This window comes from Eubalaena glacialis, chromosome 13 (assembly GCF_028564815.1).
Source record: "Eubalaena glacialis isolate mEubGla1 chromosome 13, mEubGla1.1.hap2.+ XY, whole genome shotgun sequence".
In the NCBI taxonomy this organism is placed as follows: Eukaryota; Metazoa; Chordata; class Mammalia; order Artiodactyla; family Balaenidae; genus Eubalaena; species Eubalaena glacialis.
The window spans coordinates 31,360,427-31,382,169 of NC_083728.1; the positions used below are offsets into that span (position 1 = coordinate 31,360,427).

The window sequence follows — 21,743 nt, forward strand, 5'->3', positions numbered from 1 at the left end:
TTGGGTCTTCGTTTCTGTGAGGGCTTTCTCTAGTTGCGGCAAGCGGGGGCCACTCTTCATCGCGGTGCGCGGGCCTCTCACTCCCTATCACTCTTTAACACTATGTGAATTACATCCTGCACTCCCTTGTAGCAAATCACCGCTTGTAGCTGTCTGCATTTCAGAAAGGAGGTCGCAGGCTGATAACCCAGAGACTAATAGACCCAATTACTGGGTTGCCTGACGCCAGCAGTGGCTGTTTTGAAATAATGCAAGAAGAAGAATGCAAGAACTTCAGCATTTTGATCCTTATCACTCACTTCCGGACTGCGAACTCCCCCTATAAGAATCCCTGTAATTCCCCAAGGAAGGTGGGGCACAGTTCTTGAGGCGCTGGCCTACTGTGTCTTCCCTTTGCCTGGCAAAGAAAATAAAAAAGCCTCTCTATTTCTTATCTTCCAAATCTCTGTCTCCGTATTTCTATTCGGCATCGGTGCACAGGGAGCCAAGGTTTGGCAACAGTCCCTGCCAAATCTCAACCAAGTTTGAGAAGGAGCAGCCCAGAGACACGGTAACTCATCAGGAGTCCCCAAGCTTTTGAGGAAGGCTTAGTACCTTGCCCCCATTGTTCTGCCCTCTCCGCCCAAAACTCCTCCACAGAACTGCAATTTAACACGATGCCCTTGGCATTCTCTGGGTCCACACTGGCCACACAGTGTTTCTAAAAAGCTTTATGATAAATTTCCCTCAGCTCCAGGAAAGAATTTGACTCTCCACGTGGACAGAAACAGATAAATTATGCAGAAATCAAAAAACAAAACCACCATCGCCCCTTCTTTCAAGTGTCTATCAGGGCGAGGCTCTGTGTGCACTGAGGTAGGGTTTCCCTAAGTGAGCACAGCGGGTGATCCCGGGGCTCCCAGGAACCCCATAAGTGGAAGTGTGTCAATCAGGGCCTATGTTTGGCTACAAATAACAGACACCTGGGGAGAAACTGGCTTAAACAAATTAGGGGTATCATTTTTCTCACATAATAAAGTCCAGAGGAAGGTAGACGGGCTGGTGAGCCACAATGTCGTATGGTTCCACTTTCAAGATGGTGCCCATGCTCCCAGGCATTGCCTCCAAGTTCCGGGCAAGAAAAGGGGAGGGTTGAGGCCAGAGGCTAAAGGGCCCAGTCAGCAAGTCTGTTCCTTTTTAAAGAGCTCTCCTGGAAGCCTTATCTGTGAATTTCACTCACTGGCCAGAACTGTGTCACATGAACACCCCCTAACTGCAAGGGAGGCTGGGACATGTACTTTGTTTATCTGATTACTAGCAGAGAATGAAAGAATAAACAAAAGCAACCAAAGTCCCTGCCACTAGGACCTGAGAGGTGATTCAGTTCAGCATCCACAGGTGAGAAGATGAGGCCTGGAGAGGTTCTGAGGCCACCCAAGTTCATGGAGGCCAGCAGAGGCACACCCTGTGGTTGACCTTGGTCTCCAGGCTCCCAGGACACAGATCACATGAAAGCAAGGCCAGTCTCAGTGCACATGGATTTATTGAGTTATGGATGCCATTCCTAGTGCCAGGTTGAACCATTGGGAAGATGGCCATATGGCCAGTGCAATGTAGGGAACTGGATTCTCACTCTAGGTGGTGTCCAACAAGCAGCATATCGTGGAAAGGAAACACTTTGCCAACGTTAGTTATGGGGTGCAGGTGGCTATCATGATGGGTGGTGCCTAACTGGGAGGATGCCATGACAGCTGGAGTAGTAGAGAGAGTTTTGCCTACAAGTCTGTTCAGAGGGAGTTTTGCCTACAAGTCTGTTTAAGTCTACCCTTAAAACATGATAAAAGTGTCCAGACCTGCAAAGGGCAGTAGGGCAAGAGCACTGGGGCCAGCTTGGGAGGTAAGCCAGTCCCTTTTCAGTGGGGCAGTAGGTCACCAATGAGGCCAGGCAGGGTGGGACAGTTGGCTGTTGTCCAAGGTCTGCTGTCCTAGTCAGAGCAGGGGCTGGAGAGCCAGAACAGGGAGCATGGAGAGCATGGAGCTCCCCTCCAGGGACGCATCTGCAGAGGACACCTTGGCAGATGAGAGCAGAGTATGGACTTGAGGCAGAAGCCTGGCTCTGCTCTCTGCCACCCCCACCATCCCAGGCCATTCATGCCTCCATCTAGGCCCAATTGGCATGGAAGGGTGGAAAGAGGCAGTGCAGGAGCTGCCACCTCACCATCCCCTCCCTGAACTTACCTGTAGGAGGCTGTGCTCAGGGTCCTGGTGGGGGTCCAGCTGGTCGTGTAGGACTGAGGGCCACCCACTGTCAAAGGCCTGTATGGCTCTGTCTATGGAGGGAGGGGTGCAGGATGGGCTTGGCTGAGAAACCATAGCACAGGGCCCAGCTCCTCAAGGACAAACTGAGACCCTTGGCATCCTGCGTGGGACCTCCCCAGGCAGAAATGGGAAAACAGGACGTCCTCAAGGCTTTTGGAATGGAAGGTGCTGGGCGAGGAATAACAAAATAAAGACAACTGTGTTGAGTGCCTTACATACTGTAGTCTTCTATCCTCATGGGAGCCTGACAATTATCATCCCCATTTTACAGATGCACACAAAAAGGCTTAGAGGAGTTTAACTCTCACCTAAGTAAGTGGCAGAGTCAGCCTTCAAACTCAGGCCCCCTAACTCCCAAACTGGTCAGCGAACCACCCAGCTATTCAGACCCGAAAGGCAAGATCTTTAATGGGGGGAGTTGTCTGTGCGTGGGGGATGGAACCGCCTCAAAAGTGGCGGAAGCAGGAATCTCGCCTTGTTCCATTCCAGGTCCTCGGAAACTTGTTTTAACTGCCCCCACTTCCTGCCCGCAGGGGCACCAGCCTAGACTACCCTAGGATTCTACTTTGGTCTGTGACTTGGTCTCCGGAACCAGCTGGGCGCAGATTGCCCAAGGGGCAAGACGACAGCAGAGGGGGTAAGTGGGCCTACAAGGCTGCCGCTGGGGGCCTCAGTTTCCTCACCGCCAGCTAGGCAGCTTGGGAGGGGGCAGTAAGCCCCGACTGGACTCCCTTCCCGCCCCGCCCGTGCCCCTCACCCAAGCAGCGGTTCCTTGTAAAGAGCCCCCGGAAGACTTCGCACTCCTCGCGCCGGTTTCCGCTGGCTCCGCAGTCGCACCAGGGCGCCACGCGCGCGCTTCCGTTGTCCACGTAGTTGGGGGTGACGGCGGTGCCTGCCGAGACCCCGAAAGCAGGATAATCTGCCCACCCGAACAGAGGCATTCCCAGGAGAGCCCCCGCCCCAGCAGGGATCCGGGCGGTGCGTACCCACGAGGCCGGCGTAGGCGCGCAGGCAGCTGGGGACCTGGTCTCGAAGGCAGCCATCCGGGTTGCTGGGGGCGGGCGCGCAGGAGGCTTGGAAGGCCAGGAGGCGGGGCCTGCACGGAGCGGTCGGAAGGCGGTGAGTGGGACCCGCCCCCCCGCCCGCGAGCCCCGCCCCCCCGCCCGCGAGCCCCGCCCCCTCCCTCTACTCCACCTCCTCCAGCACCTGCAGACCCGGCTGTGCTCGCAGGCGTCTAAGGGCGCGAGGCAGGAGGGCGGGGCCGGTTCAGGCCCCGAGAAGGCGCAGGAGGGCACGAAGGTCTGGCGCCGGCGCTCGGCGCATGCGGGGCCGCCGCACGGGCAGAAGAGCAGCGCGTGGGTAAGCTCGGGCGGCCCGCGGGCGAAGAAGCGGCGCAGGGCGCGGCGGCAGCGGGCGCGGGGGCAGCCCCCCGGCGCGGCCCGACCCAGGCACTGCACCACGTACGCGGTGCGCAACCGCTGGCATCGCGCATCCGCGGTGCACGCGTCGGCCGCGTCCACGCATCGGTTCGGTGCGACAGCGCTCGGTGACCCTGGTGGAGCGGCGGGCAGGCTGCGGTTGTTGGCGTTCCTTACACACACACACTTCACCTCCGCCTCCCAGTCAGGGCCTCCGAAGATGCGGGGTGCTCAAAACTCGAGGTGGGCAGAATGTGACCCGAATGCGTGAGCGACTGGTACTGACTGACCTTCCGTTGTGGAGTTGGGCAGTGGCGGGGTCAGGGATTTCCTGCATCACGTCTCGGGTGGATGGGGCGCGTCGAGGCTGGGCCTGGCCTCCCGCAGAAGCTGAGGCCCACCCTCCGCAGGCACCACCCCTCACCCGTCCAAAGAGGGGTCCATGAGATTCCTCTCATTCTCCTGGGCCCCGTCTGACACGGAAAACAGCAAGGCTTCTGGGGACCTGGCCCACGGAGACTTATCAGAAATGGTGCTGAGGACAGTGGCCGCTCCTCTTCCTCTCTGACATGCCGGGACGCCTGACCTTTCTTCCTTTCCTCTCCTTCCCCCTCCCCCTTGGAGACCCTTTGAGTGGCCTATAGGTTTCGGGTTCTCCTTTCTTCTTGACCTTCTCTTGCGCCTCCTCCTGCCCCCTGCCTCTGCGTCTTCCCCCTCCATCCTCTTCTGGTGCTCCCTCCTCACCGATCTAACTGGTGCTGCCCCACCTGGATGGACTCTGGTTTCCCCCTGGGCTCTCCACTCTCCACCAGCCAGGTAAAAGAGAGATTCCCCACTAGGGCTCTGGGCACTGGAGCAATTTAGGCCTGGCTGCCGGGGTGTGGATTCAAGAGAAGTCCCAGATGGCAGGCCACAGGGCTCTGTCCTTAGCCACAGGGCACTCCACTGGGGGCAGAGAGTGTGCCTGGCACAGCCCAGTCACACACCAGGGGTCTGTTGGGCAGAGGGTGAGCTTTGTGCAGAAGTGCCATGGGCCACATCTAAATCCAGCCAAGCTAGGGTCTCTGGAGGTCAGAACTTGGCAGCCCCTTCCTAGGACCTCAGTCACAAAACCAGGCTACCCCTGCCCCTCGGTGCTTTCAGCCTCCAGGAACCTTGCTCAGGTGAGAAGCCTTCTGGCACCAAAGTTTGAGGGACGTTTCCCAGCCTGGTTCAACACCCATCTCGCTCTGTGTGTGTGTGTGTGTGTGTGTGTGTGTGTGTGTGTGTGTGGAGGTATTTCCTGCCTCAGGGCTGGGAGCGGGGCCCCTCTCTGGCACTGGCCATCTCTTTTGGGTGGCTGTGGAGGAAGGTAGAATAGACACTGCGGGCTTGGAATAGGTCTGTGAGTGGACGGGATGGACAGGAGAGGGGGAAGCCTTTCCTTTCTCTCTCCTTTCCTCCCCTCCAGTCTCCTTCCCTCCCTTCCAGGACTCCAGAGCAGCAGGCAAACTTTGCCCTTCTCTCCCAGCCAAGCCCTCACATCCCCAGGCCGCAGCCACACACAACAGCACCTAGTGTCTCCTGAGATCTTGGTCCCACTTCTGTTCCTTTGCTTACCTGTTTCCCTCCGCCAGGAGCACCCTTACTTCATCTTCACCCTCAAAACAGCACATCTCAGCTCCAAGATCTCCTCTGCCTTAAACGTTTGCCAGATTCCTTTCTCCTCAACCTACACCACCTGGTAAAGTGACCCCTCCCTCCATGATGACCCAGGTGGGGAAGGGGTAGTCCAAGCGGGTGGAACAGCAGATGCATGGCATGGAGACACTGAAGATGCAGGGCAAGGAATCAGTGTGAAGCTGCAAGACTGAAGGTGGAGGGCTGGGGCTGGGGGAAGGGTAATAGAGGCGGGAGAGCAGGCAATAGGAAAAAGAAAGTTCCTGGGGCAGAGCTACCAAGACGAGACTTGGGAGACTTAGGAGGCCGTGGCTCTGTGGGACGCAAAAGCTGGAGGCGGGGTGCTGTGTCCCCACACCTCGAGCACAGGTGTCTCATTGGTGCCCCTTCCTGCATTTCAGCTTTTCCTAGAATCACCTTCTTGCCCTCCCACCTTGTGCTTGAGGAGGGAAGAGGATCAGGGACAGAGAAGCCGAGGTTCAGAGGTCTGGGGGAGAAGGCAGCCACTCACCTAGAAGCAGTAGTAGCAGCAACGCGGGTGCCAAGCAGCTGGCCATGCTGGGCAGCAAACAGAGGAGAGGACGACCAGAGGCAGAGCCCCAGTCAGACAGGTGCCTCCTTCCCAGCGCCCCTGAGGCATAACGAGATGGAAACCCAAGTGTCTGCGCTGACGCGCTCTTCTGGGGGGAGGAGCCTTTGCATCAGGAATGACTCCCCGCCCCCAATGAGTCCCCACCCAGGCTGCGCCTTCACGCAGATCTGGGAGCCACTGAGTCCGGCGCCTGAATGTGCCTAGATGGATCCCACCACACCCCCCAACACACACACAGCAACGCCCACACAACAACCCAAGGAGACCTTGTCTCTCCCACGCTAAACCATTAACTCTATGAAACAACACTGTTCTTTTCCTTCTTTCATAGTTTTATTGTTAACTTTTTATTAGCTAATTTTAGACTTACAGAAAAGTTAGAGCATTGCAAAAATGCTAGCGTTCTCTTTATATCCCTCACCCAGTTTCCCCTAACATCAACATCTTACCTGACCATAGTACAATTATTAAAACTAGGAAATTCATGTTGCTACAAGACACTTAACTATAGACCACTTTGAATTTCCCCAGTCTTTCCACTAATGTCCTTTTTCTGTTCCAGGATCCCATCCAGCATCCCACACTGCACTTAGTCGTCATGTCACCTTAGTTTCTTCCAGTCTGTGGTAGTTCCTCAGTCTTTCCTTGCAAACTGGGTGCTTCCCTATGTGGCCCTGCACGGTGGGCAGTCCCCCTCTCGAGGGAAATGCAAGCCATAAAAACTTCTTTCAATGGCATTAACTTCTCTGTCTCATTGCTATGTCATCTCTATAAATCAGAATCCCACAGCGAACACAGGAGTGGGCTTTAGCAAACAGTCTCATTCAGCGCCTTCAGCTGGTAGAGTGAAAGCAAGGCCTGAGCCTTGGGGCTGCTTCTCTGCTGCCAGTGGGTGATTGCAAAAATTCCCCAGTTCTTCACACCCTATGAAATATGATTTTGCTGCTCCTCCCTGGAGGGGAGGTGGAGTTTGCCTCCCAATCCCTGGAACCTGGGCTGGCCTTGTGACTTGCTTGGGCCCACAGAATGTTATGGAAGTAAAATGTGCCAGTCATGGACTCTCAAGAAGCCTGACAAGCTTCCACATACTCTTCTGCAAGAGGAGGTGAGTGAGGTACTTGCCTCAGGATCACAACTACTGATTTTTCTTTTTTCCTCAGGCTCCAAAAATGCCTTGGTATGGTAACTGATCCTGTCTTTAGTTAAATTTTTGATATTTTGTTCATCGTGGACTTTTGTATTAATTTTTATCTTTAAAAATATTACATTAAAATATCTCTTATCTTGATTACTTTTTGTGCCCAAGGTGAATGCCTCCCTTGTCTCACTCTAATCCTGGTCCTGCTCTCTTAGAACCCTCCCCAACTGTTATGTGAACAGGCCTGGGCTAGCCCGCTCATCCCCATCACCCTAGCCAACAGCCAGCCAACCCCAGAAGCAGCGACCAGCGGCTGACTGCAAATGTATAAGTGAGCTGAGCTGAGCTGAGACCAATCGAACCACCAGCTGACTTGCCAATTCACAGAATTGGTTCTTGTTTTAAGCTACTAAGTTTTGGGGTGGTCTTGTTATGTAGCAACAGCTAGCTGATAAAGAAGGTCACTCAGCAACTTTTGCATGAAGCAAGGGGAGAGAGTAAATGGCTGCTGAGTGTCCAGGGGAGGCAGGAGAGGTGGAGCAAAGGGAACATTCAAGCTAGGCAACACCATCCTATGCCCCGATACATACGGGGCCTGGCTGTCATCTGAGGCTCCACCCACCAGCCACCACCCTTTGTCACCCTCAGGGAGCCCCATGGTGTTGAATTTACAGACAGAAAAGACAGAAGTCCCAGGGCAACATGTCTTTCTTCTGACTTCTACTTTGGTGTCCTTTCCAAAATGGCTTCCTTTGTCCCCTCCCATGGAATGGAGGAGAGGCTGATTAATGTCCAAAGTAAGGGGACTGCAGCAGGCCCCATGCGTCTCTGAAACCTCACCTAAGGACTAGGAGTGGGGTGGGGCTAAGGAAGCATCTGAGGGACAAGAGAGGGTAGGAGACGGCAGGAAGGAAGGTCCCAAGGATTTCGTTTGTTTGTTTTGCAGGGGCCAGGCTCCAGGGAAGTAGACTCAGTCTGAAATGTAGGGCCCCTGGAGTCCAGGCTTCTGGCCCAGCAGTCACTGCCCTCCAAAGAGCTAGGTCCGAATAAAGTGAGTGTCACAGACACACCTAGGCTGCCTGGACAGAGGCCTCTCTGGGTGCCCAGCATGACCCAGCGCCCCCTAGTGACGGGAGGTCAGTGACTACATGACCTTCCCTCCTGGGACTGATAGATTCTCGCTTGAGCTGGAGGGTGTACCCTAGCAGGATCCCGCAACCCTAAGGAATGGGGACAGCACTGAGGAAATTTTGATGAGGCTCCAGGGTCCTGGAGTAGGTGGTGTGGCGGTAACTCAGGGAAGAAATTTCGAAGCTGCCTGAAGGTGCAAGAGGTCTGCTGACTCGCTGGCTCCGCCCCTGGGGGGCGGGGTCCAAGTTCTTGGTGTGGCTGTCAGTAGCCACCTGTCCTTAAGTCTTCTCATCTCAGGAGTCACTTTTCACCAGAGACAGGATCTTGGCTTTTGGACTCTACCTGCTGAGAATGACGTGGGGGAGGGTCATCCCCTGAGGGCTGGGACCCCAGGCTGCAAGTCATGTGTCAGGGAGCCCCTGTCCTCCCTCAGGGAAAACCAGTGACCCAGGAAGAGCCAGAACTTCTTCCTCCCCTGCCCCAGGGGCCTCCAGTATCTGGCCCCAGACAACAGCTTCTCCACGAGGTCTGTCTCAAAAACCTCAGAGTGGGACTTCCCTGGTGGTCCAGTGGCTAAGACTCTGCACTCCCAATGCAGGGGGCCCTGGTTCGCTCCCTGTTCAGGGAACTAGATCCCACAAGCCGCAACTAAGAGTTCGCATGCTGCAACTAAAAGTTCACATGCTGCAAATAAAGATCCCACGTGCCACAACAAAGATCCTGCGTGTCGCAACTAAGACCCAACGCAGCCAAATAAATAAATATTAAAAAAAAAAAACTCAGAGTAAGGGACCGTGAGATGAGGGGCAAGAGGTGGATGGGTGAGCAATGGGAAGTGAAGGGCCCCACCTACCTTGGGGGTACAAGCAGGGCCATGGGGCACAGGCTTCTCAAGGTGGCTGTTGGGCTCTGGCAGAGTTCTCAAGGTCCGCGGAGCAATAGGCGGGGGAAGAGTGCTGTGAACATAGGTGGCAAGAGTCCCTGATGCGGGGTGGGGCACAGGGGCTCAAGGTGGCTGGGTGCTAAGTGGAGAGGAGAGGGCCCGTCTGGAAGGAGGCAGAAGACAAGAGCCCGTCCCTTTCCTTCCCTCCCCATCTCCCACTGTGCCTCACGCACCCAGGGGCCGGGGCTCTGCAGTGGCTGTCAGGTCCAACTCTATTGGGTGAACACTGCCTAGGGTGTGGCCCCTGCATGGGACATCTTTGGGTCTGAGCAGTGGATAAGAGGCCAGGAGACTGAGACAGTGACCGTTAGTAGGGCACCCTGGGGCTTCTTCCCTGCAGCCAGAGGCTTGCACCCAGGTTATTCTGTCCAGCTCACTTCCTGCTCCCTCCTGAGAGGAGCCCTTGGGGTCCAGGCTCCAGTTGAGACTCATGCTTTCACAGGGCCTCTGACACTTCCTCTCTCCAGCCCTGATATTTCTCCTAAGCTCTGGAACCACCCCAGCATCCTCCAGATGTTGGCGTCACTCAGGTCCCAAAGAGGGGCGGACTTCCTTCCCCAGTGGTACCTGTATTTGTGCTCCTTGTCATTGGGTGGCCCTGCTACCCTCGATGACTCCAAGCTATGCTCGGCTGCTCACACCCCACCTCCCAGGGCCTTACCACTTCCTTTGATGTCTCTTTGAAACAGTTTCCTCAATACTTCACCTGGCTGATGACATGCATTTGCTGCCCCCCCTGTAAGCCCCCAGTGATGACACACCAAGCTCTGACCACCTTGATCCTCTGCTCACAGACCCACAATCAACACTAATTGTGTCAAGGCCCTCTCAGCTGGTGCCCTGCCCCTGTTTGGGATGCCCTCTGCCTCCATCTCCAGCCCAAACTTTGCCCTCTCCCTCAGCTTGCCCAGAACACTCCTAAGGCTAGGCTGTGTCAGATGTGGTCATAGGGCTCATGCCTTGCCCAGCGCCCCGTGAAGGGGCAGCCCTAGACTGACCATGCTTGGTATCATGTGACCCTCATCCCAGGTCATGGAGAACTGGGTTAGGGGCAGGCCTTTGGCACAAGGGCATCCAGCACCATAGCTGCCCAGCGGTAGCGAAAGGAAAGATGTGCTGGGCCCAGCATTTGGGAACTTGAAGCGGGTAACAGCAGAGATTTAGGCTGAGGAAATGCCAGAAGGCTGAAAGCTCATGCAAGAGAAGCTGGAGAGGCCTTGAAGGGTACATTGGAGCAGGAATTGCATTATAAGCTGGTGGAAAAACAGGGCAAAGTCAAGGATGAGGCAGCTTCTTGGTGGGAGAAAAGAAGATATGGACAAGAGGTACTGAATCACAGCAGTGGGGGCCCCAGCAGTGGGGTAGAGGGCCCTGCATGGATCCACACCTTTGGCTTCACTGGAAGGCCACTGGGGCCTTCTGCTCAATGCTTCTTTCCATTGCCTCTGCCTGCCTCTCTGCACCTGGGGGCAAGGCCTGAGGACCCCACCCCAGCTGCCCCAGCTCCAGCAGAGCTCTGAGGAGCAGGAACCAAAGGAGTGGGCTCAGGGAGCAGGAACCTTAGCCCTCAGTGCCTACCCACTGCACATGGGGTCCCTCCTTGAGCCCCAAAGGCATTGTTGGAGACGGAGTTCCGGGTGCCGGCAGCAGCACCAGGCCAGGCCAGCCCCAGGAAGCAGAGGCAGCAGAAAACTAAGGATCACCGCCAGCGTGAAGGTGTCCTGGTCTGCGGAGGACAGGGTATGGCTGAGTCCTGAGGTGCATCACAGGGGCCCTCCCCACTTGCCCCCATGGGCGCACTTTCAGACTGCATAGGACCGCTGTCCACACTACCACCAAACCCTGGCTTGTCACAGGAAGGCGGAGCCCAGCCCAGAGCACAGTGGCAATTATGGTTACTATTGCAAACCTGCAGTGGAAAAGAGAAAAGGAGGGTCCCACGAGATCAGGGACTTCCAAGGTCACCCCACACACACCTTTCAGGCCACTCACCCCGCGACCATGGCAGGCGGTCAGGCAGAGGTCCAGCTCTCGGAAGGTAGTGTTCTGGCAGCGCCTTTCCTGGCACACCTATGGGCAGTGTGTGCACTGGGCAGTGAGGGGGAGTGATGCTTTGGCCTGCCGGACTCAAGTGGCAGGGAGGGGTTGGGTGGGCAGGGCTCACCATTCTAGGTCCACACTGGGTGCCTGACTCTACCAGGCCCAAATCAGGCAGGTCCAGGTGGGTGCCGGGCAGCACGAAGGCTCCCTTGCAGGTCACCTGGCGGCTGCCTAGGCGTACGGTGGAGTCCACCGGCACCATGTGTGGCGCCAGTGCGCTCTGCTCCCCGCCCTGGCACTGCAGTTTCCCACACTGCGCATCGCTAGGGACGAAGTGCAGGGTAGTCAAACAGCATGGAGTTTCTCCATACCCTCTTCCCCAGCTTCCCCTCCCTCCGCTCCCCACCTCTGCGCACAGGGCAAGAAGCTGCTGTCGCCCTGCTGGCCGCAGTTCCCATGGGCGTCTCCCGCAGAGTTCACAACCTGGAAACAGGCCTCCGGGGCTGGGCGGGAGCCTGAGGAAGCATGGGCGGGACTGGGGGGGGGGCAGCCCAGACCGGAACCACGCCCCTTCTGCCTCAGTTTTCCCCCGCCCACCTCCCCCTAGAGCATTAAGCTGAGCAGACCGGAGGATGCGGGCGGAGGACGCGCTCTTGGTCTCACCAGGCCCCCAGAGCTGCTGGCACTGATGTTCCAGCGTGGGACACGCGCCGTCCCGGCAGTAGCCGCGGCCTCTGGCGCAGGGCGAGCCGTCCAGTAGGTAAATGTCGGGGGGGCAATAGGGGGAGGCGCCCGTGCAGAATTCAGGGAGGTCACAGTCGCCCGCAGACCGGCGGCAAGGCGCACCCGCCGGCTTCAGCTACGCAGGTGACCCGGGTGGAGGGAAGGTGGCGAGGCATAGAGAGAAAACGAACAGTTAGAGATCCACTTCGAGAGCGCCAATCGGACACGAGAGAGCCCTGTGGGGAGGTCCAGGCGAACCCACGCACAGAGCAGAGCCAGCACCCGCAAGGGGGACCAGAGGGCGCCGATTAGCCAAGACCAACAGGCCGGCTCCCAAGTGCCCCCAACCCTCACCCCCGAGCCTCCCATACCCTCACCAGGCAGTGTGCGCAGCAGTCCCCGTGGGTGCACTGGGCCCCCGCACGCAGCGAGCAGTTGTGGGCAAGGCAGCAGGAGTCCGGGCACTCCTGGAGCCGGAAAGGCGAGGAGGGACCAGGTGAGGGTGCAGCGCCCAGACCTCCGGGGAGGGGGCGGGCGGGGACCAGCTTGGTCCCCCGGGGCTGGTCGTGCGGACCCGACCTGGCCGGCGCCGCAGTCGCACTCCTCGTCCTCTTCCACGAAGCCATTTCCGCAGTACGCCCGGGGCACCAGGAGCCCGGAGTCCGGCGCGTTGGAGAGGCACGCGCCTCCTCCCTTCCTGAAGAAGGCGCGCAGCTGGCGGCGGCTGCAGGCGCTAAACACTCGCGGGAACGGGTGCCTACGGGCCGGGGAGGGCGTCGGGTGTGCGGGGACCACCCCCCGTCAACCCCTGCTCGTCTCCAATCCCCTCCCCCCGGCACACAGGTGCTTGGCTACGCAGCCGCCAGATGCGCGAACACCGCCTGAGCAACTGGCGGCTAGAATTCTCTAGAGGCAGAGCCCAGAGAGGGTAAGTAACTCGCGCAAAGTCACGAGGCGAGCGCGAGGCAGGAGGGTGTGACGCCAAGATCGGGCAGCCCAGGACCCAAGGTCGAATGCCTACCCAGCGCCGCTCCTCCCGGGGTTGGAGTCACCTCGCAAGGTTGTCCGAAAATAATTTATCATATCATGAGAATCCACTTTGCCTGCGTTCCCTACACTTAAGCCTCATAAACAACCTCAGGGCAGGCACTATTATCATCATCCCCATTTCACAGAAGAAGAAACTGAGGGATAACCATTTCGCCCAAAGAAATGCAGCTGAGGAAGGCCCGGGTCCCGCGGAGCCTGTCCTGCAGCCCCGCCCCCGCCCCGGCGCGGGTACCGGGTAGCTGCGGCCATCACGCAGCCGCCCTGCTCCGCCGCTGCCTCCACGCAGCAGCCGTCGGGGTCGTGGCTGAGGCCGAGGCTGTGGCCTATCTCGTGGGCCATGGTGGCTGCAGCACCAACGGGGAGCTCCGAGTGGTCCTGGGAGGGCGTGGGAACGGTCACTGCGGGCTGCGGGGACCACCCCCCAGCACCTCTCCTCCTCCTCCCTTCCCGGGTGGCGCTCACGGTGCTCACGCCTCCAGAGCTCTCCGCGCGGCACATGCCCTCGACCGGCGCCAGGCCCACGGTGGCGCCCTGGAAGGCGCGGCCCCTGAGGGAGGAGCGCGGCTTGACCGGGCGGGCCGGGAGTCCGGGCCGCCCGGCCGGGACCGCGTAGGGGTCGGAGGCACCCACGTGAGCAGCTGAGCCGAGTCGTGTGGCTGCCGTGCCCACAGTCCCTGGCGCCACTGCAGGAAGGCCCAGAGCGTGGCGTTCGCGTCTGGCGTGACGCGGCTCTGGTCCTCCTCGGTCCACACTTCCAGGCCGGTCAGCGCCACCTGAATGTCCAGAGTCCTGAGAATCTGCGGGCGCGGCGGGGCAGGGCTGAAGCGGGGGGCCGCCACGGTGCCCGTGCTCCTCCATGGGAGCGCCCCTCTTTCCTCCCCTCCGTTCCCTCTCCCCATCTCCAAGCCTGCCCCTGTCGTGGTCACCCCCAAAAGGGCTCTTCCCCCCGCCGACCCAACCTGATCCACATAGCTGGCGACCTCCAGAAGACGCTGTTTGGTGTGGTTCAAGTTCCGGTGCTGGGTCAAGAACTAGAAAAGCAGCAAGCAATACCGCGTGTGAGGACGGGCTGAGCTCACCCCATCCAGGCCTGCCAACCCCCTTGGGACTTCTCTCACCAGAGTGTGATCCGCCACTATGTACAGCTCCAGATACCTCGGGCTCCCCAGGGACTCCCGCCTCTCCTGGGGAGGCGGCAATGGTGACCCTGAGTGGCAGGCTGTCGGGCTTGAGCCCTGACCACCAACCCCAATTCCCATAAAGCACAAAGTTAACTTTAAAATTTTGCTAGAACTTGTTTCTTCAGCCTCCAAATAAAAATGTCAGGACAGGAGGCCCTGAATTGAGGCTGCACATTCCTGTCTCTTCTGATTTTAAAGGGCTCTGGGTACTGCATTCCTACCCCCACCCCTGCCCGTGCTCCTGACCCTGATCTGGGTGTCACACAAAAGGCTGGCCATGTCCCTTTTGTCCCCTGGGTCCCTGTAGCCACAGGCCCCTTTCCAGCTGAGCAGCTGCTCCATCCGGAAGATCTTGTGGGTCAAGAAGTCTTTGGAGTCCCCAGCTGGCCAGGGATGCACATAATAGCTGGCATTGCTGCTGAGTGTGATCAGGCCCCTAGGGTGCAAAGGGGTACAGGGGTGGGCAGTAAGGGAACTCTTTCCCTAGCCCCCGGCCCAGCCCCCTCCCCCCAGAACTCCTCACCTCATCCCAGAGCAGATGCTGAGGACTACCCAGGAGTCCAGGAAGCCCCTCACACGCCCATGGTAGTGGCAATGATCCTGGAGAGCAAAGGACCCAGCCCCAAATCTCAGCCAGGACTGAAGTGGGAGGGGCAAGAAAGAAAGCATGGTGGGGGACTGGCTCCAGCTTCTCCTTAGGAACAGGAGAAGAATGGGGGAAATGGTGGAGAGGCCCTTGGTGGGTGCATACCCCAGCACTCCTCACCCTGTCCTCAGAGTCCATGGAAGTATCTCACCGTGTGGTTGGGGAACAGCACTACTGGCTGCCCATCTGGGCTGTAGTGGGTTTCTGTGTATCCTGGAGCCAGCAGCCTGCTGGGAGGGGGTGTTGCAGAAATTGCTTAATCCAGCCCTGCCTCCTCCAGGATGCCCTCTGGTCTTCCTCCCTGATTGCTAATTGAGTAGCTCTATGAGTGAGGCACAGGGCTAGCACTTAGGAAGCAGCCAAAGTGTGTCTTAGAGAAGGGACAGGAGTGACTGTGCATTGCTCAGCTCAGAAAAATCTTGGGCTAGAGTGAGCAAGGTGAAGGTCAGGAAGGAGCCTTGGTGATGGCTTAGAAGTGGAAATGGGCGTGTGGGAAGCACCAGGGAGGAACAGGAACACGGGAAAGTTTGTGGTTCCCCTGGAGCCTGTGGCAGGCAGCTGGATCCACAGGTCAGGGGCGTTAGAAAGAGACTGGGCAGGAGGAGAGGAGTCAGGAGACACTGCCAAGGAGGTGGGACTTGGAGCCAAGGAAGTGTGTGAACTCCCTAGGTGGCCCTGGCTGCTGCCTACCCTTGTTGGGCATCTGGACAACCGTCGAGCCCACCTCCTCCCATTCAGAGTTCCTTCAAATCTTCTCCTCAGGCCCCCAGATCCCACATATCTCCCCACCTGCCCTTCACGGATGCTCACCCCCTGCTTCCAGAGAAAACAGAATCCACACCTGCTCCTGCCCTGCCCGTCTGAGCAGGGATCCTCCTCCCCTCCTTCTCCAGACCCCACTCAAGTAATTGAATTCATCTTCGGGCTCCATCTCATCAGGATCCTTCCCACCAAGATGGATCAACCATAAGTCAATTTCTCTTCTTTAAAGAAAATCCTTCACCCCACCTCACCTTGACCTCTTTACCCGCAGACTGCCCCCAAAGACTTGTGATGCCTGCTTCTCCACTTCCCAGTCTTACCTCCTCCTCCAGCTTTGCTCCCCCACTCCACCCACACACTCAACCTTAGGAGGGAGGTGATGTGATCACGCTTTTTAACACATGGGGACATTGAACCCCAGAGAAGCTATGGTTAGGCATGGCGGAACCTGAGTTCCACCTGAGTTTGTTCCCAGTGCATGGGGGAGAATAAAACATGTGTACAGTGCTCAGAACAGTGCCTGCAATGAAGTAAGCACTTGATAAATGATAGCTGTTGATAACACAATCTAGATGGTTTCACGAACCCACGCTCCATCTTAGACATTCACCTCACCCAGCCCAGCTCCGCCTGCTCATTCACCAGCTCAGAATCTTTGGCTTTGCACCATCCTGGACACTCAGCACCAAAAGGCCTTCTGTGATCTGGCCCTGCTAGGACTCCCCAAATTTGTTTCCCCTTGCTCCCCTCCCTCAGATGGAGACTCCCCAGGCAAGCCAGACAAATTGCCACCCCCCTCTTGAATGTGCCTTGACCTATGTAGCCACTGTACCTTTGTCCCTGGCATTCCCGAAGCCTGGAGCACCCGCCCATCTTTGGAATCCATCTTGGATTCTCTTTTGACTCAGCACACCCTGTGAGCACCCACCAGGTGATGCTCACTCATTCCTGGCAGGAAGCTGACAAGATGTTTCTGGGGCCGGGATGAGAGATGTGCCCCACAGCAGGGCTGACCCAGCCTCAGTAGCCCACTTCAGTCTCGAGGGAGCCAGTCATGGGCTAGCATGACTCACCCTGTCACCTGCACCTCCTCCTCTGGGGCTCTCACCCCATCCAGCCTCCATCTGGGGTTCCCATCAGTCTCTGTCCCCAGCACTGATCCCTCCCCAGAGAGAGGGGCTATTCTTGGCTCCCAGCTCTTTCCCCAGCCTGGTACTCACAGATTCTTCTCCAGCTCTAGCAGGAGCTCCTGGCCTTCAGCCTTCAAGGCCACCAGCCCCACTTCTAGCTTCGAGACCTGGGCAAGAAGGAGTGTAAGGCTGAGAGGGCGGGCATCCAGGTCCCCTGCCTGCCAGGAAGCAGGAAGGATGTGGAGCTGACTGGCGAGGGAGTTCATGGGGAGAGCACAGGGGCACGGGGCAGAAGGCCCCCACTTGCCATTGTGGCTGTGGATAGGTGTGGGGTGAGAACTTGCAAAGATGCTCTCAAACTAAGAATGTTTGTTGTTCTGACAGCAACCATTTGACAGAGCCTGCTAGGTGCACTCCACATCCTCCCTGGAGAGGCAAGTGGTCTCAGAAAGATGCCATGCCTTGCCCAAGGTTACTGGGCTCTTCCTCTGGTCTTTCCTCCTCTTTCATGCCCAGAAGGCTTCCTCTAAGCAGGAGGAGAGTGGGGTCCTGAAGACATTGATGTGGGAGAGTGGGGTAGCCACAGCTCAGGCCTCCTCACAACCTCTCCTTTCTGTACCTTGCTGTTCCCCACTCCCTGTAGAGTTCAGACTTAGTACCTCCACCTCCAATGCTGACTAGCTGCCCCCCCCAAATTTTCCTACGCCTCTAGCAGGCTCGCCCCACACCTGCTTCCCTGAGCCTGTGAGGTAAACACTGACCCACGTGCCTTGCCAAGAGAAAAACTCGGGTTTTCTTGGCTAGATGTCAGGAGGGTGGGCCTGGGCCAGCCTGCCCACCTCTCCTTCCCCTACCCTCTTTGCCACTTCCACCCTGTGGGAATACCCCATCTGCCCACTTTGTCCACTCCCTGACTGGGGGCCCAGAGCTGGAGCGGGCCAGGAGCCTCCTGGAGAGCAGCTGTGTCTTTGGAATTCTGGCCCCCACTCTTGCTGGCCCTTCCCTTTTATCCCACAATGCACTGGCCTGGGCCCCAGGCCAAGAGGCTCAGAGTCTTGTGTGGGGGGCCTTCCTCTCCAAGTGGGGAGCAAATAGTCCCCTCCCCCAGCCAAAGGCTGCCCTAGGCCCCAAGCATGAGCTCATGTGGCCGGAATGTCACTTGTTTTATTGGAGAAGGGTTTGCACTGAGGAAAGGAGGCAGCCCAGATGGAAAGCTTCTTCTTGCCCCACCCCCATCCCTCTCTCTGTCCCTCTGCAGCCCCTGCTGTCCTCCTTTCTTGCCCTCCTGGTGACCCTGCCCTTCACCATGCACTCCATCTCCAACCTAAAATGTAGGTGTTTCCTGCCTCTGGGACGGGACTCCCTGCCACTCTGTCTGCTGTCCTCATCTTTGGCAGGCTTCCCAGGGACAGAAAAAATGAGGAAAGCAAATTCCCTCTGGCACTCGCCTCCTGTTTGGTCACAGCCCAGGCCAGGCCCAGAGGGAGGTCCACAGTCAGGGTGGTCTCAGCATGTGATGTCCCTTCCCCTATGCCGGTGATGAACAATCTCAAAGCTCGGGCTGGCACCATGCTGATCACTTGAATGGGGGCCCTGAGGGTCTGGGGGACCCAGTGAGGGCCCTAGGTTGAGAGTTGCTGGGCCTGTGGGGGCCCCCCGGCCTACATGGCAGTGCTCTCCTGCCTTCCTCCTTGCAGGCTTGGACAGTGGATTGTCCTCTCCTGAAAATTCATGATGAAAAGGGTGCTTGGGGAACATTGGCCAATGGTTTCTTCTGGGTTAAAGAGCTGTGTGACCTTGGGCAGTTTCTCCAGCCTCTCTGGGCTTCAGTTTGCCCCTCTGTGAAATGGGCATACAAAGGCTGTTGGTCTCCATGCAGCACAGCTTTGTGGCACATACAGGGCAAGGTTATTCTGAAAGTATGTGATGGATGGCTGTTGGGAGGAGACTGGGACAGAGCATCCAGAATAAGCAAAACAGGGTGGGCTTACATTTGGGGGCACTAGGAGAGTGACTACTGGGCAGAAGTGGCGTGAGCCAGTGAGACAAGTTTCAGGCCCCTAAATGGCAGGGTCCTGGAGAGGACAGCAACGCATCCACAGGGTCACATGTTCTGGTAAACTTTGCAAAAGGAGGATATTTTGGTGTTTTCTTAAAGAGGTCCTTGAAAAGCTTCTGGCCCCACCTCTGCCTGATGGGGTGGAGGTGGCCTGAAGAACACTGGGAAGAGATGGTTAGGGAGGAGGTGGGGGAGAGGAAACTGGAAAATGACTTCCATGTGTGCAGCCTCTCTTCATCTAGATGTCTCCCACCCGCCCCTGCCAAACCTTCAGGGAGGGGCCTGAAGGACTCTGGGGATCTAGGGACCCCAGCGAAACTGCCACGCTGATATTTGGGGAGGGGTAAAGGGGCTGAGAGACCCTGGGCCTCTGCAGAGTAAGGGATGACCTGGCACTGACCGGCTGCTCCAGGGTGACCATGCGCCGGGTTCGTCCATCCAGAACCCAGTGCAGGATGACTGGCTCTCCAGGGGTGTTTCCTGGGGAGAGGACAGAGCACAGGGTGAGGGGAACCTGAGGGACATGGGGAAATTGGAGACAACAGAGAGATAGAGTTAGAGGATGTCAGCAGGCAGGAACAGGAGACTCCATCTTCAGTACTCAAAAGTTTAGCCTGGAGAAGGGTGGCCACCCATGGGGCATCCTTGGAACTGAGGAGCCACCAGGGAGGTGGCAGAAGAGAGACAGAGGAGCCTGGGAAGAACTGCTCAGCTGGGCACTTGGGAGACCCACTGACCTTGGGAGGGGGAATGGGGTCAAAGATCACAAGGAAGAGACCAAGGCCCCTAATACAGAGGGGAAAGGAAATGGGAGGCAGCTTTGGGTATTTTTAGACTGGGCAGCAGATGCTTTTAGGGTGAGAGATCTGTGAAGACAGGACGCCTGTGTCTCCCCCACCATCTGAGAAAAACAACAGCCAGATGTTGCCCAAAGCTCCCTCTGGGGGCTTCATGCTGGGGGCAGGGCTTCCAGGGACACTGGCCCAGAAGCCCCCTCCTCGTGTCTTCAAGGGGTGGGGGGTTGTTTGGGAGACAGAGCCTGAGTGCTCCCAGGACGGGAACGCTTAAGGCGGGCTCCAGGAGGAATACCAGAGCGAAGCATTACTCAGAAAGCACCTGGAATGCTCCCCTGGAATGCTCCCCTGGAATGCTCCCAGCTCCCCCCCCACAAGTGGGCCCCGGAAACTCTCACCACACCCGCCCTGCAGGAATCAGACCTCAGGCTGCCCAGAGCCTACAGGCAGCCTTCCCTCGGTCCCTGGGGAAGCCCAGCTCCCAGAACTGACAGCTCCCCAACCCCCGTCCTGCCCAGGCTGAGATGGCTGCCTATGGAAGTGGCTCAACTCCTGCCAGGCCACGCCGACTCCTTTCTCCTTCTCCATCTCCTCCTCCAGACCCCATCATCAAAGACCTGGAATAGCAGCCTCTCCAGGAAGTCCCCTTCTCCCAAGAAGCCCTCCTTGATTGGATCAGCAGTTTCCATCAGGTAGATGGGGGTGGGGGTGGGGAGGTGCAGGGCCTTGGAATTGAGGCTGAAGGGCCAGTGTAGGGAGGGGTCTGAGTGCATTGCGGCGGGGGCGGTCTCAGGCCAGAGAGGACCAGCTGGCCCTGGGCTTCCCAGAGTGGAGAGGGGAAGGTGTGCCTGTGTGCATGTGTGAGTGTGGGTTCTCCTCCTGGCCCTGTGCGCACACGCTGGCCATTGGCACCTTGACAGGGGCAAGGAGGCAGAGATGGAGCTGTGGTGACTAAGTGGATGGGAGTGGAAACTGAGAAGCCAGTGTGGTGTTGGGGAGCATAGAGTCCCTCTCCATTCCTCCCAGGGGTCCCTTCATCCTCCCCTGACCCCAGGCTGAAGAGGAGGGAGCAGCGGAATGCCTGGGGACCATCCCCAAAGGCATGAGGGCTGTCGTCCCTCCCCCTCCACGCCCCAGAACAGAGCAGGACCCTATCCCTGTTGCCACCCGCCCCCCCACCCCTACACAGTGCTCTGGAACCCACTGTCCCCAGGCTGCCCAGCCCTTCCTGCCCGCCTTGTCAGGCACTTGATGTACAGGACTCCGCCAATCCTCCCACCCTTTGGGAGAGGTTTTCATCAGCCCCATCTCACAGAGAGTTTGTAGAGGTCAAACTGAGAAGAGACAGAGCTGCAGTCTTCCCCCAGGGCCCTGCTAAACAGGCACCTTCTGTTTGAAGCCGTTTCTATCTAACCAAACAAGGCAACAATATAAACAATATACACACTGCCCCAAGGCCCTGGGATGAGGGGGTGAACATGGAATGATGCATGAGTGTGGAGGCCACAGCTAGTCCCTTAGTGTGAGGGCGCAACAGGGACTCCAGGGCACCGGTGGTCTGAGGCTTCCTGGAGGATGGAGGCCCGCTGAACCCTAGGGGATGAAGGTGCAGGAACCTTCATACTGGCGGATGGGGCCACAGCAGAGAATCCAGAGGGGTTTGGGGGTGCTGAGCGGCTGCTTGAAGGGAAGGGGCCCTGCCACTCTGCTTCGCCATTGGCACAGGGTATCTGGGCACAGTGTGCAAGTCTGGGCCCTGAGGCCAGCACAACTGCAGTTGAGGGTCCCTGGGCAATTCCCACAGAGACTCTCCCAAACCCTCCCCATGCCCTGTCCTCCTGGCCCGCACGACCCCCGGGGATTTCCGACCCTCCATCCCCGACAGCGACCTCGCGGCGCACTCCCACTCACCTTGAAACGCCTCAGCCCCCCACACCGGCCACGGTAGTCGCAGTAGCAGCAGCAGCCCCAACGCCGGCGACCCTCGAGCTCTCCGATACCCCGGGCGCATAGCTGTGAGCGCCTAGCGTCTGAGCTGCGGCTCCCAGCTCTCGGCTCCGCCCCGGCTGGATCGCGGCCGACCCACGCCCTCTGCAGCCGGCCCGCCGCCTCCCGACCCTCCCGCACCCCCCTCCTGGCCCGCAACCCCCTCCTCGCGCGGCCCCGCACGGAGCCCCGC

General features: G+C 58.1%; 2 protein-coding genes across 2 annotated transcripts; both read right to left on the reverse strand.

The window, feature by feature from the left end:
• Window positions 1-1,535: 1,535 nt before the first annotated feature.
• GFRA4 (GDNF family receptor alpha 4) lies at window positions 1,536-5,932 on the reverse strand. Its single transcript, XM_061210269.1, has 6 exons — window positions 5,887-5,932; window positions 3,470-3,850; window positions 3,289-3,426; window positions 3,056-3,217; window positions 2,218-2,309; window positions 1,536-2,049 (listed from the first exon to the last, which is right to left on the reverse strand). Exons 1-6 carry the CDS (start codon window positions 5,930-5,932, stop codon window positions 1,969-1,971), a joined length of 900 nt encoding a protein of 299 aa, XP_061066252.1. The 3' UTR covers window positions 1,536-1,968.
• Window positions 5,933-6,341: 409 nt separating this feature from the next.
• Window positions 6,342-21,596, reverse strand: ADAM33 (ADAM metallopeptidase domain 33). Its single transcript, XM_061210270.1, has 21 exons — window positions 21,476-21,596; window positions 19,171-19,250; window positions 16,802-16,878; window positions 14,971-15,049; window positions 14,697-14,773; window positions 14,420-14,609; window positions 14,111-14,176; window positions 13,952-14,023; window positions 13,623-13,789; window positions 13,455-13,539; window positions 13,225-13,367; window positions 12,522-12,699; window positions 12,320-12,409; window positions 11,883-12,078; window positions 11,626-11,734; window positions 11,344-11,542; window positions 11,172-11,249; window positions 10,980-11,088; window positions 10,758-10,905; window positions 9,090-9,192; window positions 6,342-8,581 (listed from the first exon to the last, which is right to left on the reverse strand). Exons 1-21 carry the CDS (start codon window positions 21,573-21,575, stop codon window positions 8,537-8,539), a joined length of 2,391 nt encoding a protein of 796 aa, XP_061066253.1. The 5' UTR covers window positions 21,576-21,596; the 3' UTR covers window positions 6,342-8,536.
• Window positions 21,597-21,743: the final 147 nt, after the last annotated feature.

Bases quoted from the DNA above. Each gene is read 5' to 3' on its own strand.
- GFRA4 (XM_061210269.1), bottom strand. From the start codon at position 5,932: ATGGCCAGCTGCTTGGCACCCGCGTTGCTGCTACTACTGCTTCTAG. The intron at 3,427-3,469 runs GCTCGCGGGCGG...GGGGGGGCGGGT, and splicing joins GAGTAGAGGGAGGGGGCGGG to CCCACTCACCGCCTTCCGAC. The intron at 2,050-2,217 runs GTAAGTTCAGGG...TCATCTGCCAAG, and splicing joins CTGAGCACAGCCTCCTACAG to GTGTCCTCTGCAGATGCGTC.
- ADAM33 (XM_061210270.1), bottom strand. From the start codon at position 21,575: ATGCGCCCGGGGTATCGGAGAGCTCGAGGGTCGCCGGCGTTGGGGCTG. The intron at 13,790-13,951 runs GTTGGGTCGGCG...CCGCGCCCGCAG, and splicing joins TCGCCAGCTATGTGGATCAG to ATTCTCAGGACTCTGGACAT. The intron at 12,410-12,521 runs GTCGGGTCCGCA...TTCCGGCTCCAG, and splicing joins GCGACTGCGGCGCCGGCCAG to GAGTGCCCGGACTCCTGCTG.